General features: G+C 48.5%; 1 protein-coding gene across 2 annotated transcripts; it reads left to right on the forward strand.

The window, feature by feature from the left end:
* Positions 1-1,047: 1,047 nt before the first annotated feature.
* LOC143152797 (O-acyltransferase like protein) lies at positions 1,048-18,963 on the forward strand. 2 transcript variants are annotated; one of them, XM_076323297.1, is made up of 11 exons: positions 1,048-1,471; positions 12,378-12,589; positions 13,962-14,179; positions 15,258-15,349; positions 15,762-15,955; positions 16,087-16,422; positions 16,668-16,867; positions 17,459-17,591; positions 17,661-17,850; positions 17,945-18,087; positions 18,178-18,963. In XM_076323297.1, exons 1-11 carry the CDS (start codon positions 1,192-1,194, stop codon positions 18,679-18,681), a joined length of 2,502 nt encoding a protein of 833 aa, XP_076179412.1. In that variant the 5' UTR covers positions 1,048-1,191; the 3' UTR covers positions 18,682-18,963. The 2 variants fall into 2 exon arrangements, with proteins under 2 accessions (XP_076179412.1, XP_076179413.1); XM_076323298.1 differs by having other exon boundaries at positions 17,513-17,591.
* Positions 18,964-19,797: the final 834 nt, after the last annotated feature.

Raw genomic sequence — 19,797 nt, forward strand, 5'->3', positions numbered from 1 at the left:
AATATTATTTCGGTATCGTTAATTTTTCGTAAAACGTATACGTGAGCGTAAACTCGGTGAACGAATACCCGACCGCGCAGCTTCTTGTCGGAATATATATATATATATATATATATATTTAATAAATCATTTTTAAGGAAATAAATTTAGTCCATTTCGGAGCAAATCGGCGACGACGAGTACCATCGATGCGTTCCGTCCTAGGTCCGAGGTTCGTGCGAGTCAAGGTCATCGGTGTTTACAAACCGTTTGCAAACGCGTGTCCCTAAATAACGCTCGAAGCGCGAATTACGGTACGCGTTCTCGGTCGACTTTGCTCCTCTTAACGATATTCGATTCAAGCGAGTACACCGTAAATTTGAACAAACGTAAATAGTAACCGTATACGTTTTTACTTGTAAAAGTAGTCGTTCGGTGGACAAATTCTTTTCAACCGAGCAACTTTCCGCTACTTCCTTCTTCTTTTCGGTCTCGCGAGTCAAGGAGAGACGTATTTTACGGATCGTTGTTGTTCGACCTGTCATCTCGGAGCGCGCTTCCCGACCCAAGTTCCCGATGTTTACGTTTTTTGCGAGTTCTCCGTACGCGTTATCGGTCCCTCTGTACGTTTTCGTTCGGTTTTCCACGAAAACTTGTCCGTGCGGTTTCTCAGACTTTGCTCGCGACTCGAAAAGCTCAAACGGATAGACTTTTCCACGGACCAACGACCAAACTGTTTCGAAGAGAGATCGAGAAACGCGAATAGTAGGTATTGGGCGGAAAAAGTTGGTCGATCCCGTAATCTTTGGCGAGTATCTTTCTCGTCGTCGAATTCCTTCCACGGTGTCGCACGCGCGCTCCCACTCTCCTCTCCTCTCCTCTCCTCTCCTCTCCTCTCCTCTCCTCTCCTTCCCTCTCCGCTCCTCTCCGACAAAAGAGGAGAAGACACATTACGCGCGGCGCGTAATCCTCGGTCGCATCGATAAGAGTGTTGCCCATCGGAGTCGAATGCTCTTACCCCCATCATCGTGCCAGCGCCTTCGGTAATATATAAATGCACCAGCGATTGACAGAACGTACAGTTCACGTTTTGACGTCTCGTACTTGCCGTTCCTTTTACGCGTGGCCACGCAGGCAGGCAGGCAGGCAGTCAGTCAGTCAATCAGGCAGGCAGGCAGGCAGGCAGGCACACGCGCACACCTTTGCCCGCCGATGGATCGGTGGATAGTTGACCGCAGGGACGCCACGTGCTTCGGTCCCGAAAGACACGCGCGCACGATGCGTTTTAACCGACTTTTCCCCGTCGTTTTACCTTTCCTTCTTCTCGGCGGGTTCCATTCACCGGTAAACGCCACCGACAAACCGGAAACCGTTCTCCTGGACTTCCTCGCGAAACCCTTCGCACCCTTGGACGGTGCGTCCGAGCAGTGCCTCGAAGATAGTGCGATTTATTTGGAGCAAGTTACTCGCTACGCGCCCTGGGCTCTACAGAGTAAGTTTACGCTTTCTCCCTTTCTTGCTTCCGCCGAGTGCCATCGATCTACGGCTTCGAAAACAAACGAAAACGTTGTTCACGGTCGATCGATCGAAATTTTCGTTTCGCGATAAGATAACGCGAATTAACTTATATACGATAAAAAAAATGTCTCGCGTCCAAACGTGCGACCAAGAAACTTCGCACCAGGTTCGTATAATTTCAAACAATGCGAAAATAGACGTTAATCTTCGCGATTGCTAATTCCTTTCTACGAAGAGTGGAATTGCATTCGACGTCTCGATACATAAATACTTACGGGTACGTATCTGTACGAAACTTCGTTGCGAGAACCGCGGAAAGAAATACTTGTGCCGAAAATTCTGCCACTTCGATGTCAAGTATCCAACGAAACGCATCGAAAAGAATCTTTTTGCGCAGCGGTACGTCTCGTTTCGTCCGACGTTGTTCGAACAATTTTACGAGTTAACGCGAATACGCAGTTAGAAAATCCTTCGTCGGGGGAGGCCGTATCGTGGATCGGGAAATGAAAAAATATGCTCGATGGTGTACACCGCGAGTTCTCCTCGCATCGAACGATCGAGGGAAAAAAGCATCTAGTCACCTTAACGTTTAAACGTTGCGAAAGAACGTTGCTCGTTACGCGTACAGCGCGTTGAACAACAAAGAACAAAAATAGAGCAACGGGGATGTTCGAATTGGTTTTCTTTGCGAATACAAACTGAACTCTGCGATAACGCTGTGAAAAACGAGTCGAAGAAATTCAACGTTGCGAGAAAATTGCGTTAACGCGAAAAGCGCTCGACGTTGACGTTTATTATTGGAACGATCGTCGAAACGAAGTTACACGCTCGGCTCGTTTCGTTTATTTTTAGACGGTCTCGAAGTATCGAAGGTATCGAGGTATCGAAAGGAAAACTAGAATTCCACGATCGAAATCATAATTCTGCCGACACAAAAAGCTCGGACTTTGCTCCGTTCGAGCAAATGAAACGTTCGATACATTTTTAGCCTTCGGAGCTTTTCCGTTGAACTCGACGATCGGATCGGGTGCACGAAAATCGGGTACGATCGCGGTAAGAACGGAAATTGAAACGGCGCAACGACTCGTTTCGATACACGATCGTATACGGACCTTTCGCGACTAAACTTTGCCGAACGGAACGTTTTCGTCGACGCTTACCCTAAATGTAATTTCCCGTTAAATCGACACCTTGGCGCCTCGCGACGTGTCTCCGATCTCGCGAGCAAATTGCGAAAGAAATTCGTAACAAGCGTCGATAAAACTTGCGTCCTCGTTACGAAAAACGAACGACCGCAAGATGCAATCGTTGTACACCTTCGAAACGCGTATCACGATTAATCGACGAACCGACGAATCGACGAATCGGCGAACCGACGAATCGACGAACCGACGAACCGACCAATCGACGCGTTCCTTCGACGAATGTTGAACTTTTCTTTTCAAGAAGAAGCAATTTCGTAATTTCTCTCGAAAGTTTATCGAGAGTTTTCGAAAGAATCTACCGAGAAGCAAAAACAGTTTCGGCAACATGTCCGACTCTTGGTACGAAGGTTGAGCCGATCTTGGCGCATTGCGAAGAAAAAGCAAACTCGACGCGACGCTTTCGAAACTTTAAGAAACTCGACAGACTCGATGGGAAACAATTTATTTCGTAGGTATGAACGATCGAACGATGATCGGTCTTGTTTCGTTTCGAAACAGCGACATTATTTTACATTTAGAGAAACATCTTGTACCAGATGTTAAACGTTTTCACATATATATATATATATATATATATATATATATATATATATATATATATATATATATTATTAGTTCCGATAGAGAGATACGTAGGTACGCGGGTAGTTGGGTTTTCCGATTGTTTCGAGAGGATTCTTTTTCGAGAGGTAGGAGAAGTTCGGTTGGCGAAGAGGACTCGATCGGTGATGGTCGAGGTAACGATTTTTCGGACGTACGGTCGTTCTTCCATCGGCTTCGACGATCGATGCAGCCGGGCCTCGGTTTCGTGGATTGCTCAATTGGTTTCGCGGGTCGGTGAACCCTATATGCCGGTTCTTCGAAATAGAAAGCGAGCGTTAGAAGTCGCTACCGTAAAAATACCGTTCGAGGAGATCCGTTCGCTCGCGGAGCTATTCAGCGTCGATTTCGGAAACGCGAAATCGTATCGAAAGGGAGCGACGAAGCGATATCTACGGTCGAGCCTCCTTCGAGAGAAAGAAAACGATCGTTTTCTTTCGCAGCTTGTAATTTCATCGTTGCAGCCACGCGATGACGCGACGTTAGGAAACGTAGTAAACCGTAGCAAAAGATTTTGCTCCTCGCGTATCCTCGATACCTTGTTCGATAAATGATCGGCAAGAGATACTTAACGAGAAAATCGTTCGGATCCAAGGTAAACAAATATCTCCGTGTTGGCCGTTTATCGACGAGAACGTTAAACGCGTTCGCGTCGAAATCCGCGAGCTGTTTGTGCCGTCGATGAAAATTGTAACGCGCAAAAATATTAAATATATCCGCATCGACCCCGAAGAACCGCAAGTAGAAGATTACACCATTATCGGTGACTAAAAATTAATCGAGTTTCCTTCGCCGAGTAACACGAGTCAACGAGCAACGACGGGTCTACGCAGCACCGTTCCGTTCGTTGTGCAACAATGTTTCTCGAATCGTTAAAAATTTTCTCTCGCGAGATGTTGAAAATTGATCCCCACCGTTTTCTTCGAATCGCTCGCACCGAACGCGTTCGGGCGTTATCTCCGACGCGCGATCGACCGCGATAGAGAAGTCCAGTTTTTCCGATTTTTACTTTCATCGCTGGAAGAGTGGTCTTACGAACGATCTATCTACCGGAGGCGAATAAAACGTTCCAGTAAATAGCGAAAAACCACCGATACAAATTTCATTTTTCACGCGTACCGAAGAATCGATTTTCTTCGATCGATGGCAACGAGTTTCTCGGGAGGTACTCTACGCGCACTCGAACGGTTCGAGAATCGGTTTCTTTACGAAGCGTAACTTTAATACCAACGAACGAACGAACGAACGAACGAACGAACGAACGAACGAACGAACGAACGAACGAACGAACGAACGTTTTTCGAAAGCCCAGACAAATCGATTCGTCGAGACTGTTTGCTTTCCTTCGATACGGACACTTGCCGGCAAAATAATAGCCGTTGAAAATAAGAGATATCTATTTTGTTAGCCGTTTGACGGGATCGCGGAATAAAGGTGTTTCTTCGTAACGTTACGTTCCCCGTGGATAACTCTCCGTCGAATACGAGTAAAGAAACGTAAAATTTAGCGAAAATTATCGAGATCTGCGTATTACTTTCCGTAAAAATGTATCACAATTAACCACAATCGTTGTCGGTTATTACGAGGATGCGCGGTCTCGCAGTTTCCTACTAGACTCGGAGCGTTTCTCGCTCGCTCTTACCGTTTCGAGGAGAGATCGAATTTCGTCTACCTGTCCTTCGGATCGTTACGGCCCGGTCCCGACCGCGGCATCGATTTAATTACGCGGAATTCGGATCGTCGTCGCGAATTTCTGATCGATTCGGTCGCTCGAAGCGAAAAATAAGCGTGGCTGTGTTTACAGTCGTCGCTGCGATCGTATCAACGAAGCCATCGATACGACGTAAGTACTTAAATTACGTCGAGAAACAAAACAATGCCTCGTGCAATGCAAAAACATCACTCGTCGCTCTTGTTTTCAATGTTTGCTTTAATTAAATCGAGCTCCACTGATCCGTAAATCCATTAACACCACGATAAACGGAAATTTGCGCGCTCTGCGCCGATAATGTCCATTAAACATCGTATTAATTGCATAACGTTTTGCGCCGATACTCGTCGCACGTTATTTCGTTTATCCAATTTTTCTATCGAACGAACGAACGAACGAACGAACGAACGAACGAACGAACGAACGAACGAACGAACGATCGAACGATCGAACGTGAACGAGGATACGATCCTACAATCTATATCCGTATACGTACGATACACCTACGATATACGTACGTATAGTCCTGTTCGCGGCGAAGAATCATTTTCTGCGCTTCCTGAAATTGAACGATTTTTCTTTTATCTTCCCGAGTACGAATTTGTGTGTCGCGTATTCGAGCGTGTCAGCCTCGGAACGATACATCGGTCGCTGTCGGCTCGAGAAACTTCAAATTTGATTCGTAAATACCTTCGTTGGGTGCTCTTTTTCCTCAAAAAGCGGATCAATTTCACGATAAACGCTTTTTACGCGACTCACACTTTCGACGAGAGTTTTACGATGTCGCCTGTCCTAGTAGCTCCTAATAGCAACCATAGTTTGGAAAGGATAAATTGGAAAAAAGCGAGTCGGTACCGGTTCCGATTCACTTTCTTACGAAGGGAGATCGACACTGCTCTCGAGAAGGGTCGGCGTCGAGAACGCGTTAGGAACGCGTTAGGAACGTATTTTCCAACTCGATGCTTGTACACCGATCTCCGGAATCCAACTTAACCTTTTCCGCCGGAAAAGCTCGGATAACCTCGGAGAATCTCGAAAGATATTACAACGAGTATTTTACGTATCGCAGAGACTTCGGTCAGGGGCAGATAACCGTACCTGAAAACAACTTAATACAAAGTCTTACGTATTTACAAAGTCTCGTATAAATAAACTCGTATCGCTTCGAGAAGCTTGAATTTCGGTGTTCGCGATAAATACCGTTGCTATTACTATTCAATCGTTTCGACGCGGAAGGGAAAAATCTTATTTTTTCGCAGCTTCTTCTTATCTTTGGACGCGTTTCGTTCGCGAATAGTCGATAGTCGATACCGTTGTTTCTTTAAAATTTCATTAGCTACGGGCGAGCCTCTTTGGAGTGCCTGTACCACTGTTGGAATTCGATAGTGGTACAGGTACTCGTGTTTGACATTACCATTTCGATAACTGTACCGTAACTCTATTAGAAATACCGATTTCGCCGATAAGTACTAACGTCGGAGTTCATTGGCGCGCATACGTCTGCCTACCTCTGTCCGCGTTAGCTCTTGATCTTTGCGCGAATATCGACCTCGAAGGTGGAAATTGAGAATCGTCTGTGACCGATTTTCGTCGAAATCGTCGAATTTTCGTTGCGAAAATTTTCATCTCAGCCGTTTCTTCGTCTCGTCGCCTTTCGCGCGTATTTCTTCTCTTGCATCCGCTCGGCCACGTTGCGGCTTCGATCACCTTGTAAAAAAACCACGTGGAAGCGAGGCGCGCGAACAACGAGCGCGAGAAATACGCGAGAAATTCTGACGAATCCGTGAATCGATGTACGCGTGGTGTGTGGCGCGTGGTGCGTGGTGCGTAATGCGTGGTGCGTAATGCGTGGTGCGTGGTGCGTGGTGCGTGGTGCGTGGTGCGTGGTGCGTGGTGCGTGGTGCGTGGTGCGTGGTGCGTGGTGCGTTGTGCGTGGTGCGTGGTGCATCGTGCGCAAACTGGGTCAACAAGGAACAACGATGGTGCCGATGACCGTCCTTGTGTATCGGACGTCGGTCTTTTTGCTCGCTGACCGATGATCGATCGATCTTTCCTCTTTTCAAAGGGGAAACAAACGCGTCTCTTAAGCTCGTTTCACAGGAGCCAATTAGCGATCGAGCGAGAGACGAGAAGGAACGTCGCGCGCGAAGAAACGTCGTTCCCACGAGTTTTAAACCGATTCCGATTTTCTTGTTCGTCGATCGGACCGGAACAATCCGATATTCGATGTTATCTGTTCGCGGTAGCACGATATCCTACTAAGAAAAACATTCTTGTCGGACGCGCTTCTTTCGTTGCAGTTTTTTCAATCTCTCCGCAGAATTCAATTTCAATAGCTTCGTTACCGCGTTATCGGTAAAAGACCAGTACGTGCGAGCGAACTTTCGTTGGCAGATCGTGGTACCGTCGAAAGATCTACGTTTATTCTTCTTATCGCGTTATCTATTCGCGATGTCGCGATAAGAAAAACGCATCCATCGTTTTACCGAATGCGCCGCGTTACGCTGCTCGCTCGCGTTACGAGCTCTTCTTTTTTCATCGATGCGCGTTCTCCGCGTTTATCGACCGTAGTACAAGGAAGTCGACGTTATTACTATCGTTACCATTATCTGTATTTATACGGAAATTATTCAAGTAGGTCGTTGCGAACACGCGTCCGCGTAATTGTTTGTTTCGATGCGTCTCGCGATGTCTAATAGATTCGATTTGCGACCGATTTGCGAAAAATTGGGGAAAGAACGCGTGAAATTTCGATCACGGGTCTCTCGTTACGGGTATCGCGGATCCGTCACTCGTCGCAGGTACGTACCGCTCGATTCGTGTTCCGAAAATGATCGCACGTCGCACGATCGTTTCCAAGGTACACGTTCGGTTCTCTCGGTTCGTAAACCGATAGTTCCCGTAGTCGATCGATTCGGTATTCGAACAGCGTAAAAAATGACCGCGATCGAGAGATCTCTTACCGAAAGAAATGTTCGCGATGATTCGTAAACGGTACCAAGATTACGCAAAAATTTACGAACGATGTTCGCTGCGTCTTCGTCCGTAATTATTGGCGCGTACAAACGGGAATCCGTGGACGAACGGTTTGCACGTTTTTCTTTTTATCGGCGACCTTTGTTTCGTTTCTACGAATCGATCGATTCAGGAACCGTTCTTACGCAACTCCACGGAATAAATCGAGGATCGCGGGATCGTGCGACCGTGCGACCGTGTAACCGTGCAACCGTACAACCGTACAACCGTACGGTTCAAGGCTGGTCGTGTAAATTTTTCTTTTTATTCCGAAATCAAACGTCGAGCGTAAAAACGATGAACGTCCATCGATGAAGTTACGAAAGCGTCGTTTTGTATACGCGGATTGTTCGAAGGGCTTGCCAATGTTCAAGGAGAGTCGCGCGATCCGAACGAAACGGAACGAATCGAAACGAAGCTTGTTCCAAATTCCCGATTTAAGTATTTTCCGAAGGGCGGTACCTTCTCGCGGGTCGAGTCGCCGCGTACTTTTCACGAACATCGTATACGTCTAGTTAGAAAAGTACAAGTTCTGCGCAAAAAGAATACGAAGATCGAAACGAAGAGGCGAAATTGAAACCGTTGCGCGGGAAAACGTTTCCAGAAACATCGAGAATGCACTTTTCGAGAACAATGTGTCGTCGAAATACGAACAGGAAAGAGATTGCGAAAACGATTTTCCCAGGGACGCGGTGACGGCGGCGGCGGCGGCGGCGGCGGCGGCGGCGGCGGCGGCGGCGGCGGCGGCGGATGGGAATAACACCGTACCGTCTTGGAAATTACCGATTTATTCGGACGCGCATTTCAAACGAATTAGTATTCTAAGGTCACGAGTTCGTTCGCTCCTCCGTCGATATCTTCATCGATGACGGCCGAGAGCGTTCTCTGTATCGCGAGCGAGGACTTTTTATCCGAGCGACGACGCGGCGCGGTGAGACGCGATGAAGCGAGGCACCGTGAGGCGCGGTGAGGAGCGGTAAGGCGCGGTGAGGCGAACCGGAGGAAAATTTTCTATCGAATCGGACGATGGCGAACGAATGGCTGACATTCGAGACGCGCGACATCTTTCGCGATTTTGCGCCCGAAATTCAATTCACCGAGAAGAGGAGCAGGTGGTTTTCCTTTTTCGAAAAATGACATCGGTGCGAAATTAGCCTACGGTTTCGTCGAGTATCGTCGAGGAAAAATCTTTCGACCAAAACCGGTGCAAGGATTTACGAGTTTCACAGGAATCGATATTTACCGCGTCAGAAAACGATGGAAACGATCGTAAATTACGATTCAATTGGTCGCGTGGCCAAGTTTCTATGGCGGAATTTTTTATCGAAAACCATCCGGCGTGAAAAATTGTGCTCCGAAACAATAAAACTGCGCCGCCGGTCCCACGAGACTCGAGCGAAGGTCGATAATAATCCCGCGAGTCGAGGATCTCGAGGCCTCTAAACGAGGTAAAAGACACGTTGATCCGAGACTCTTCGATTCCACGAAGATCGCGTGTTCCCCGACGATACGGAACATTTTTAGCCGGGAATCGTTCGCGACCAGGAGTTTTTTCAATTCGTTCGAGTATTCGCATACTTTGAAGAAACGGCCCGTGCCGTGATACCGAATTGTGCGTACAATGGTACTCTGTGTCGCGGTACGTCGCGATTTCTCTCCGTTGGATCGTCGAAAAGCTTATCCCGGGGCAGTTCCTCGAATCGCTCGGTTTCGGTGTTCCTTAGCCTGGTCCTCGCGAGATACAACTCTGCCTCTACGTCGAGTTGTCGCGTTCGGTTCGGGAGTAAATCGTATACGTACAACGTCCGTAAAATGTACGATTTTGTGAAAATTTCGTTAAAAGGGAAAGGTTCTTTGTTCAATTTCGAACGAACGTTGGTTACACGGAAACCTTCGTTCCTATTCGAAAAGAACGCCGTTACGTTTCCTAACGTAGGAAACGATATTTCTCCGAAAACGGTGAAACAAGAATAAGAGATACGATAAATCTTCGATAGCGAGTAGAAAACCGAGCCGATAATTTTTGCGAGTATCGAGTTTCGCGCAACTATCGACGGATAACCTATCCGATAAAGAGCTACCGTAACGTAACAGTCCGTACTTGTATTTGTACGTCCCCGGTACTTACGCACGATCGTCTACGATTAATTTCTCTCGCCGGTTAGGATCGTTTCGATTATCCGGTTTTTCGGTAAATTAACCAAAGATTTTGTTCGCGCACAGTTTGGGAAACGCCAACTCGAACGGTTTCCTTGGTCTCTCGTCGATGTACGTTTGTTTACGAGCGATAGCGGACCGCGGGTTCGCGCATTCTCGCTCGTCGAACATCGATGAAAAAATCCATGATATCGGACCCACGTTTTCCCTCCGTCGAGTCGAACCGAGTCGAACCGAGCCGAATCGAACCGAATCGAGTCGATTCGTATTACAATTTACGTTACCGCGCACTTCCGTGTACGCAGTCGTGCGCTTGCACCGAACGACATTGAACGGACAGTCGACTCGCGTACAATTTGCAAGATTTTTACCCATCGATGCTCCTTGAAACCGCAGACGAGCCACTCTCGTTACGTTCGCTGTTCGAAATCTCGGTTAGGCTGATCGAACGTTCAATCGTTTTTTAATTCTCGATACCTTTATCGAGAAACGGATGAAACGAGGGAAGAAAATCTTCGAAAGAAAGTTTTTCTACGATTGCGTAACCAAGTATAAATTATTTATATCGGTGTGCTCGTATAAACTACGAAACCCAATTATACGAGACGATTTCGTTTCGAAATTTTATCGCGAATTTAACAATTTCGAAGTCCATTTCGAAGATTTCGCTACAAAGTATTTCAAATTTCTCAACGTTCGTACGGTACGACGATATAAAATGTACGCTCGATGTACACGCGAACAATCGAAAATACTCGTAAACGAACATTATCTCGCTACACGTTACGTATATTCGTGTTGTCTAGATTTGTTTACGTTTACACGCTTTCGTGGAAAGAATTATTCTCGTTCGAAGTAAAACAGTTGGTATACAGGAAACACCGACTCTCCGATACGATTCGTTCGTTTACGAATTTTCCTTACGATAAATCCTGTACACCGCGTTTTAACGTTCCCCGGCTCGAACTCCAGGTGGCAATTCGTACCGAAAGCTTTTTTCCAACGATTCTTGCCTACGGCGGGGATAACTCGGTACCAAGCTCGGATAGCGAATAGTTTCTGCTCCGATTTCGATTATGCTCCAAGTACGTGCAATCGCAACCGTAAAATGCCCACTCGTATCGTAAAATTCGTAAAGAAATAATCGGTCGTTTCGTTCATGATTCCGATCTTCGAGGTGTCTCTTTCGAGGGACTGTTTTTAACCTCGCTTCGTTAAAGATGTTCAAAGTTTCTCTTAAAACGCGGAACGTCGTTATCATCGAGGAGATTGAGGACAGAAGAACTCCTTGACGCATCGGTTGTCTCGCGGTACAACGTCAACCGGTTCCATCCGATTTGTTACAAAGCGCGAACGATTATTAAATGCCAACGCGAACGCGGCACGTGTCCGCGGGAAATTTCTTTTCTCCGATATCGAAATCGGATTCCGTTTCGTTTCGTTTCGTTTCGTTTCGTTTCGTTTCGTTTCGTTTCGTTTCGTTTCGTTTCGTTTCGTTTCGTTTCGTTTCGGTGATCATTGATTCGGCCCAAACGATCGTTAACGAATCGAACCACGATCCGGGAAAGAAAAGCGACATCGTAAATTCATTTATCGCACGCATGGAACTTTTCCAAAGAAAAGGAAAAAATCTTTCTCTCGAAGAAAAGTACGCGTAAAGTAGCCGTAAGCGAGACGAAATTTGGTTAAAAATCGTTTCGCTCGGAAACTAGGTAGGTACAACGTGGGATTTCTTCGAACGAGGTCGCATTATTTGCACAAGATTCGCGCATAATTACCCGCGATACGTCGCTCCTTTTTTCCTTCTTCTTCTTCGTCTTCTTTCCTTTTCTTTTCCTTTTTACTCGTTCTTCTTTCACGTCTCGTCTTATTCCCGAAGCGTTCGAAATAAAAATCTTTCGATAGAGAAAAACGTACAATTGTCCCGAACGACGATGCAATTACAGGTAACGGTGAAGTTTCAAATTCTACCGCGCGAATCTCTTCGTCTCCGATTTGGAGAATGTTCGATTTACGATCGTCGTTGCGAGAAAAAGGCCGCCACTTTTGATTTCAAAGGGCTGGGTTACGCTTGCTCTCGGTACCGAGAAAATAACCGTACCGTTTCGATGGCAACGTTGATCGTTGAATCGAGAGAAACCGTGAAAGAAGGAATTACGAGAAAAGTGCATACACCTTCCTCTGGATTCCAGTGTACGACGCGTCCGTGAAAATTCCATCGGGCGTAATCACGGGCAATTACAAGCTGCTAGGCAATTACGACGAGTGTCTACGAGCGAGAAGCGGACACGGATTCGCCGGGAAGGCCTGCACCGCCATGGTGCAATTCGACGTCACGGACGACATCGGTGAACCCAGAGAACGCGATCTCGGCGATCTCTTCCGCAATATAGCCATTGCGTCGGTGAGTGAATCTCGATCGCGCGTATAACATTTGATCGAAAATTCGTTCATAACGCGGTAACGCCCGTTTTATGCGCGCATACGTAACCGCGCAGCTTACCGAGTCTAGAGTATTGCGTAGCGTCGCTCGTTAAAACGATACGCGTAACGGGAAACGGGAAACGGGAAACGGGAACGATAAGGTAACAGTTCGGTTCGTCGAGGTTACTTTCTCAAAAATTGAGAACGGTCGGCTATCGACGTCAACGATCGAACAACGTTTTCGACAACGTTTCCCGAACATAAGAAAACGTTACGCGACGCGAAAGCGAGGAAAATAGCTATTTTTGGACAGAAATCGGCCGGTTAATTGTGAAAAGCTCGTTTCGTATTTGAAACGGTCGTCTCGGGGATCTCGGGGACGCGCGTTCGCATACGTTCATCGATAAACAGGAATCGTTGAATATTTTGCGGTTCGATGGTTCGCATCGGTGCATCGGAAGTTCGCACTGGGAAATACGTACGTACGTATGCATTTCTGTATCCAGCTACGTAGCTACGTTTACGCGAAAACTTACGAAACGTAAAAACGCTCAAAATTTTCGGTTCGATATTTCATCGTTCTTTCGACGAATTCCGAAAAGATTTTCGAAAAAAAGAATAGGGAAAAAATATCGGTAGATCGATACGAATCGTTCGATTGTTCGTCGCGGGCAAACTCGGATCCATTTCTTAACGTCTTATCGGTCGTTGTTCGAAAACGTTATCGGCGCACGATCTTGTCAACGATTATCTCGGTCGACTCGTTCGGCGTGCCCGTGTATCGATGCTTCTTATCGTCGAGCTTCGAGCATTGTTGTTAACATTGTTTGTTCGCGCGGTCCGACCGTTTTCGGTTTCTTCGTTCTCGACAAAATTTCCTCGAACGATTCTACGAGAAAAATCTAATTACCGAGCTTCGGTCTTGTCCACCGTCGATCTCGATCGTCTTTGTAGAGCGGCAAAAACAAGATCAGGGAGACCGATGTTCCTCGAACGATCGAACGATCGAACGATCGAACGATCGATCGATCGACTTTTCTCGAAATAAAATTCATCGATAATTTCGTGACACGCGTCGAACGACGCACGGGCTTAAGAAATTGGACAATTAGGAAGGAGTCGAGTAATAAACAGCTGGTCGTCGCGTCGGCTGCAGCCATGAAACGTTCCAGCCATCCCTGACCACGCTGAACCCTTAATTCTCCCGTTCTTCTCCACGACCCTGGTCTTTCTCGCGTTCCGATCGCATCCAATTAACGTTGATAAAACGGAACGAACGCGAATATACGGATTCAACGGTGTCGGCGTCGAAAACTGGCGCAAGAAAAGTACAGGAGAATTTGTTCGTTCAGGGTACAAAAGAGGCGATCGGAAAAACGGTCGTTTACGAGTGGATGTGGTGCGTTCCGTCGACCTGCAACCACACGGAAATCCAAGACGCGTTGGAGATCGCCCTCGACCCTCTTAAGGTGGAAGGTCGGGTGGATATGGTGGTTAACGTTCCAGAGAACTCTTGTCACACCGCAGAAACGGATCGACCGGTCTTCGACGTATTCGACTGGATTTACATGTAAATATTCTTATCGAATTGCCAACGGTTGAGTCTTTTCGAGTAACGCAAGACGAACGATCGCGCGGCGTGAAGCGGTGTGGAGCGGTGTGGAGCGGTGTGGAGCGGTGTGGAGCGGTCTGGAGCGGCTTTGCGTCGTTATTTACTCGAGTCACCGAAGACAAGGTTAAACGAAACGCCCGAATCGAAACATCTTATACGACGCCTTTGGATCGAAAGTTTATCGGATTTTGCGTCGCGCGTCCTCGTCGACCTCGCGCGTTTTTATAGATCGCCGAGCGATATCGGCTCGTAACGCGGGGAAGGTTCGCTCGCGAATACACGTCGTTACGGGTACGCGTCCTCGTTGGAAAAAACACCGATCTTTTTTCTACGATATTGTTCGAAATCGGCCCGTTCTCGGTGGAGAAACGTTCGTATCCCGAACGAGGAAACACAAAGCATCGAATCGAAGAATCGGATTGTACCGTGTCTTCTCGCGAACGTACTTGAACGTTTGAATTCGAGAAACCGATAAACGTGCTCCGGGTCGTTAAAACTCGCGTTACACAACGCGAGCGGTTGAATATTTCACCGAGCGATAACGTTGTTTAAAAACGCGGTCCGAGAATTGTTTTGAACAGCGTGCATTCTCGGTTTACGCAACTCGACGATCTTACGAGAAACGTAGCCGTTTTCGATCGAGTTTTGCGCTAGCCACGGGGGAGGGCTTCGCGGCTCGTAAATACCGAAGCCCTTTCTCGAAGCTGGTCGAAGCTCGCGATCTGTCGCGATCTGTCGCGATCCGTCGCGATTCAAGTACGGTCGATAGGAACGGTGAAACGCGAAACGAGGTCGAGAAAAATTGGTCTCGGTTAGTGGACGCGTTAGTCGCGTCGCAAGCTCGCATCCGATCTCCCGCGTTCCACTCCCTCGAATAGATTCGAAGGATTTTCGGGAAAGACGAGAGCGGAGCGATCGCAAACTCGCCCGAAAGCCAAACTTTCGAACAATTTGGGAGGGGGAAACGATACGAATACTCGGTAGGCGATCGTTTTGCGAAATCCTTTGATAACGTATGGGTCGTGTTACATTTCAGATCGATCCTCGCGACATTCGCGGTGATCGTTATCGCCAGCACGAGTTACGACATCGCCAAGCAAGGCCGTCCGAGTCCGTTGAACCGAAAAGGTGGGTTACTCGCGCCCGCGTTCTTCTTACGCGATCGATCGCGGCACGGCTTATCGACACTTTGCGGGAGAATCTCGGGAAAAGATCGAATCGCGAGATCGAGCAACGACAACGATAGCATCTTTCGAATCTTCGATACGAATTTTGAGTCGCGCTCACTCGCTCGATACGCGTAGCTACCGTACATCGAGGAAACGCACACGTTCGCGAAACGATGGAACGCAGACCGGGATACTTGGATAAAAGGAAGGTTCTTCGCGTAGAAAGAAGCTCGCGGTTCGAGTACGTTTACTCGCGTACGTTTCTTTTCCCTCGTTGTTGTTCCACTGCCCCCCCCCCCCCCCCACCGGTCTTGCCGTTCGTTGTTCGTATCGTAGCAACGCAACCGTAATCGATCGCCGCGTCTGTTCAGATACGAGAGACGTTCTTCTGACTTCGTTCTCCGTCTACACGAACGGAAGAAATCTTTTGAGAACCGACAGGCGCAGAGATTCCATCAGATGTCTCGACGGATTACGCTATCTGAGCATTTGCTGGATAATCTGCGGTCATACGCTTTATTGCGAGGTGGTCGGGATTAAAATCAACCTCAACGAGATCCCGTTGGTGAGTACGATACGCAACTCTGTACCGATTCCGAGGTAAATGCCGAGGTAAATACCGAGGTAAATACCGAGGTAAATACCGAGGCAAATACCGAGGCAAATAAACGAGTAACGAACGTTTCGCGATTCAAGATGCACTTGAATTGGGGTAACATGTTCCTGCTGAACGCTAACCTCGTTACCGACACGTTTTTCCTGCTGAGCGGAGTGCTGATGGCTTACACGGCGATGACGAAGAACGAGAAGAATCCGAAAGGGCGTTTCGACGTGATCGGTCTCTATCTGCATCGATACGTAAGACTGACACCGGCGTACGCGATGATGATCGGGTTTTACGCGACGCTGTTCTACAAACTCGGAACCGGTCCGCAATGGCATCAGTGGGTCGGCGCGAACAAGGATTACTGCCGGGAGAATTGGTGGACGAATCTCCTCTACGTGAACAACTACGTAAATCTACCCAGGATGGTGCGTAACGGGAAAAACGTTTACGAGGGAAACGCGACCGATCGCTCGTTTCTAAATTCGAAAGAGAAGAATTCGTTGCGCGCGAATTCCGTTCGAAAATGAACGCGAGAGACGCGTTCTCGCGCGACTCGTCCGGTATCGCGACCGAAAGGATTCGCGCGAAACGAGTATCGAGAAACCTCGAGAATACGTTTCCTCGGATCCAACGCATCGTTCGATAATCGTTTCTCTTCTTTTGTTTTTAGTGTCTGTCCCAGTCTTGGTACTTGGCGACCGATATGCAACTCGTCTGGCTGTCGCCGATTTTCTTGTACCCTATGCTCAGGTTTACCCGAGAGATCTTCTTCTGGCTAATTATCGTCTCGAGTCTCGTCATCTCCGTCCTCGTACCGTTCGTAATAACGTTCGTCTACGAGCTCCCGGGAACCATGCTCTATTACAAGGAGTGAGTGTAAAAATCGAGGAAAGATCGTATCTCCTCGACGACCTTGAACCCTTCCCCGTTCTTTGTCCGTGCATCGCGGTGTCTCGGTGCAGCGTCCGATATATTTCGTTCGCGATCACTGATTTCTTCGAGCGTTCGCTTCTCGATCGTTCGGTATCCGTTCGGTGTAGGTAGGGACGAGCGACGAGCGACGAGCGACGAGCGACGAGCGACGAGCAACGTTTGGCAAATACAATAGAGATCTTTCACGAAATTGTGAAAATTTGAATGGTCGAAATCCGAAGAATTTTAACCGAACGGCGTACCCCGAACTCGTTCCGCGGTTTAACCCTCTATCGCCTCGTATTACGGATTTCGAAGAACGATCGCGTTACGCGTTTCTATTCAGGAGGAACAACGGAGGTTCGAACAAGTCGGGGGAACGATCGATCTCGATTCGAACCGCGAGGAGAGGTAACGATAATTTCTTTCTTTTCGGATAACGGATAAACGAATCGAGAATCGAGAATCGAGAATCGAGAATCGAGAATCGAGGGTTAATCGATGCGCAGACACTCGTTTCATTCGGGTGTGTTCTATTTGTTCGATCAGTCCCCTGGCGGTAGCAGACGTTTACGTGCAAATTTACACCAAGGTTTACAACAGATACGGATCTTACGTGGCCGGATTGGGTCTGGGTTACATTCTGTACAAGACGCAAACGCGAGTGGTGAAAATACGGTCGGTAAGTATTATAGGTACGGTTCGGTGAGTAAAAAGGCCCGATGCGAGGTATCGAGGAACCTTTTTTCAGGTGTACGCGATTCTTGGCTGGGTGATCGCCGTCTTGTCCGGCTTCATCGCGATCGTCGGTCCGCGATGGATGTACTTCGAAGACCACCCTTACGACAAGCTGGAAGCAAGTTTCTACGCGGGTTTGCACAGGCAAGCCTTTGTCTTTTCCGTTTCTTGGATAATTTTCTGCAGCGTTCACGGATACGCCGGTAACCAACTCCGATCGAAACGCATCGGACAACTAGCTACGCACGCAGCTAGACGTGTACCGTTCTGTTGCAAACGGTGGTCGATATTTCGTAGGTTTCCTGGGTCGGTTTCTCTCGTGGAAGGGATGGGTTCCCTTCGGTAGATTGACCTACAGCGCCTTCCTGTGTCACTACGTGTTCCTGTTGATGGAAGTCGGAACGGTTCGAACCACCGGGATCATTTCCCCGATGTCGATCGTGAGTACCGACTAGGATTTTCTTCTTCTCCCGACGCAACTTTCGTTCGTACGGTTTTAATCGAAATCGGTGTTTCGACGCAACTCGTAGCTCCGCAGCTTCTGCAGCAACCTGTGCCTCACGATGGGGTTCTCCGCTCTCTGGAGCGTTTGCTTCGAGATGCCGTTCATGACTCTGGATCGCGCGCTTCTCTCGCGCGGCAAGAGCCTCTCGAAGAGCCTCGCCGCGAAATCGAACCAAGGAAACAGTTTCACCGACTCGAGCAAGGAGATTTATCGCTCGACGAACGAGTTGTCCTCGACGATCTCGCGGAGTTGCGAGGTCGGCTTCGACCGCAAGTCGAACGCCGGGGACAACGTCACCGGCTACCGCTCCAACTCCTCGCAAGACTCGAAATCTCTCTCGAAGGACGAGCAACGTTCCTTCGTTTTCGTGATCGGTGGCGGCCCGATGGACGACGATTCTTGGTCGAAGGCGAGAAACGTTCACCGCAATAACGGCTTCGACGCCGATTACACGGAGAGCGCGGACACGTCGCGAGCGGATCTCGGGAACGAAGCTTCCGGCGAAACGAAGAAAACGATCGACGGTTGACCGGGACCGAGATCCGTTCTCCTCCGCGATTCGCGCGCGATACGAGCTCGCGGGTCGAGCGTTAATTTATACGACAAAGTGCCGGACCCGGTCGGAACGAGACGGACGGAGATGGAATCGCGAGCGGAGACGACCGACTCACGAACAGAGTCGGCGGTGTCGCCTTGAGAAATCGAAAGATCGCTCGATCGAATCTCGTCGATGGACGATACTTCTTTACCAACGGGTCTACGATAATATTCGTGTATATATTGTAAATAAATAAAGGAACACTTTCCGACAGGCTACGTCCTTTCTCGAATCCGAGAGAAGACTCTTTGGAAAGAATCGAGGCAACGCGATCGTTCGCGGCTCGTTTCGTTCTCGGGCTCGAATTCTCGGCGAGGAACGCGCTCGTCGGTGCTCGCGTCGCTGTTTACTCAGGCCCTTTTCCCTCGCGCATCCACCGGAACCGATCCAACACGAACAGGAGCGACGCGACGGTAAACCGAGAAGAGAACGAACCGCCTGTTTTCTCCGCGGAAGAAATCGATACCTCCTCCTTCTTCTTCTTCTTCTTCTTCTTCTTCTTCTTCTTCTTCTTCTTCTTCTTCTTCTTCTTCTTCTCTTTCTCCGAAGCGTTCGCGAACGCGAAGGCTCGATAACGAAGGGATCGCGAAAAGAGCGACGAGATTATTCGAAAACGCCGTAAACGAACGCCGGCACGCGCTTAAAACGGCCTTTAAAGCTCCCTTTGGAAGGTCCTTTAAAACGCCCTTGGGAGATTCTCTCCCTTTCGTGGGAAAACTCGACGCTCGACGCGAGTAACTTTCTTTCCTTGCGACGAGTAATAACGAGTATTACGGACGGATTTGGTTGCGCGCGAATCGTAAACGTCCGTTGGACGCACGGCGGGTGTCGGTGCATTTGGTAATTGCGGAGGCAGGTCGAGGGCAGATAGCGATTGCGTAAATTGGGTTGGGTGGCGGTGGCGGTGGCGGTGGCGGTGGCGGTGGCGGTGGCGGCGATCCCCCGTCGCGAGGAACAGAGGGAACGAATTTCGAACGGATCGTCGTCGCGTACGCGTGCTCGACATCTGCGAGCGAGACCCACCGTTCTTCCGCAACGAGCTTCGGT

The sequence above is a fragment of the Ptiloglossa arizonensis genome, chromosome 11 (genome assembly GCF_051014685.1).
Source record: "Ptiloglossa arizonensis isolate GNS036 chromosome 11, iyPtiAriz1_principal, whole genome shotgun sequence".
In the NCBI taxonomy this organism is placed as follows: domain Eukaryota; kingdom Metazoa; phylum Arthropoda; class Insecta; order Hymenoptera; family Colletidae; genus Ptiloglossa; species Ptiloglossa arizonensis.

Bases quoted from the DNA above. Each gene is read 5' to 3' on its own strand.
- LOC143152797 (XM_076323297.1), top strand. From the start codon at position 1,192: ATGGATCGGTGGATAGTTGACCGCAGGGACGCCACGTGCTTCGGTCCC. The intron at 14,180-15,257 runs GTAAATATTCTT...GTTACATTTCAG, and splicing joins GTATTCGACTGGATTTACAT to ATCGATCCTCGCGACATTCG. The intron at 15,956-16,086 runs GTGAGTACGATA...TCGCGATTCAAG, and splicing joins ACCTCAACGAGATCCCGTTG to ATGCACTTGAATTGGGGTAA.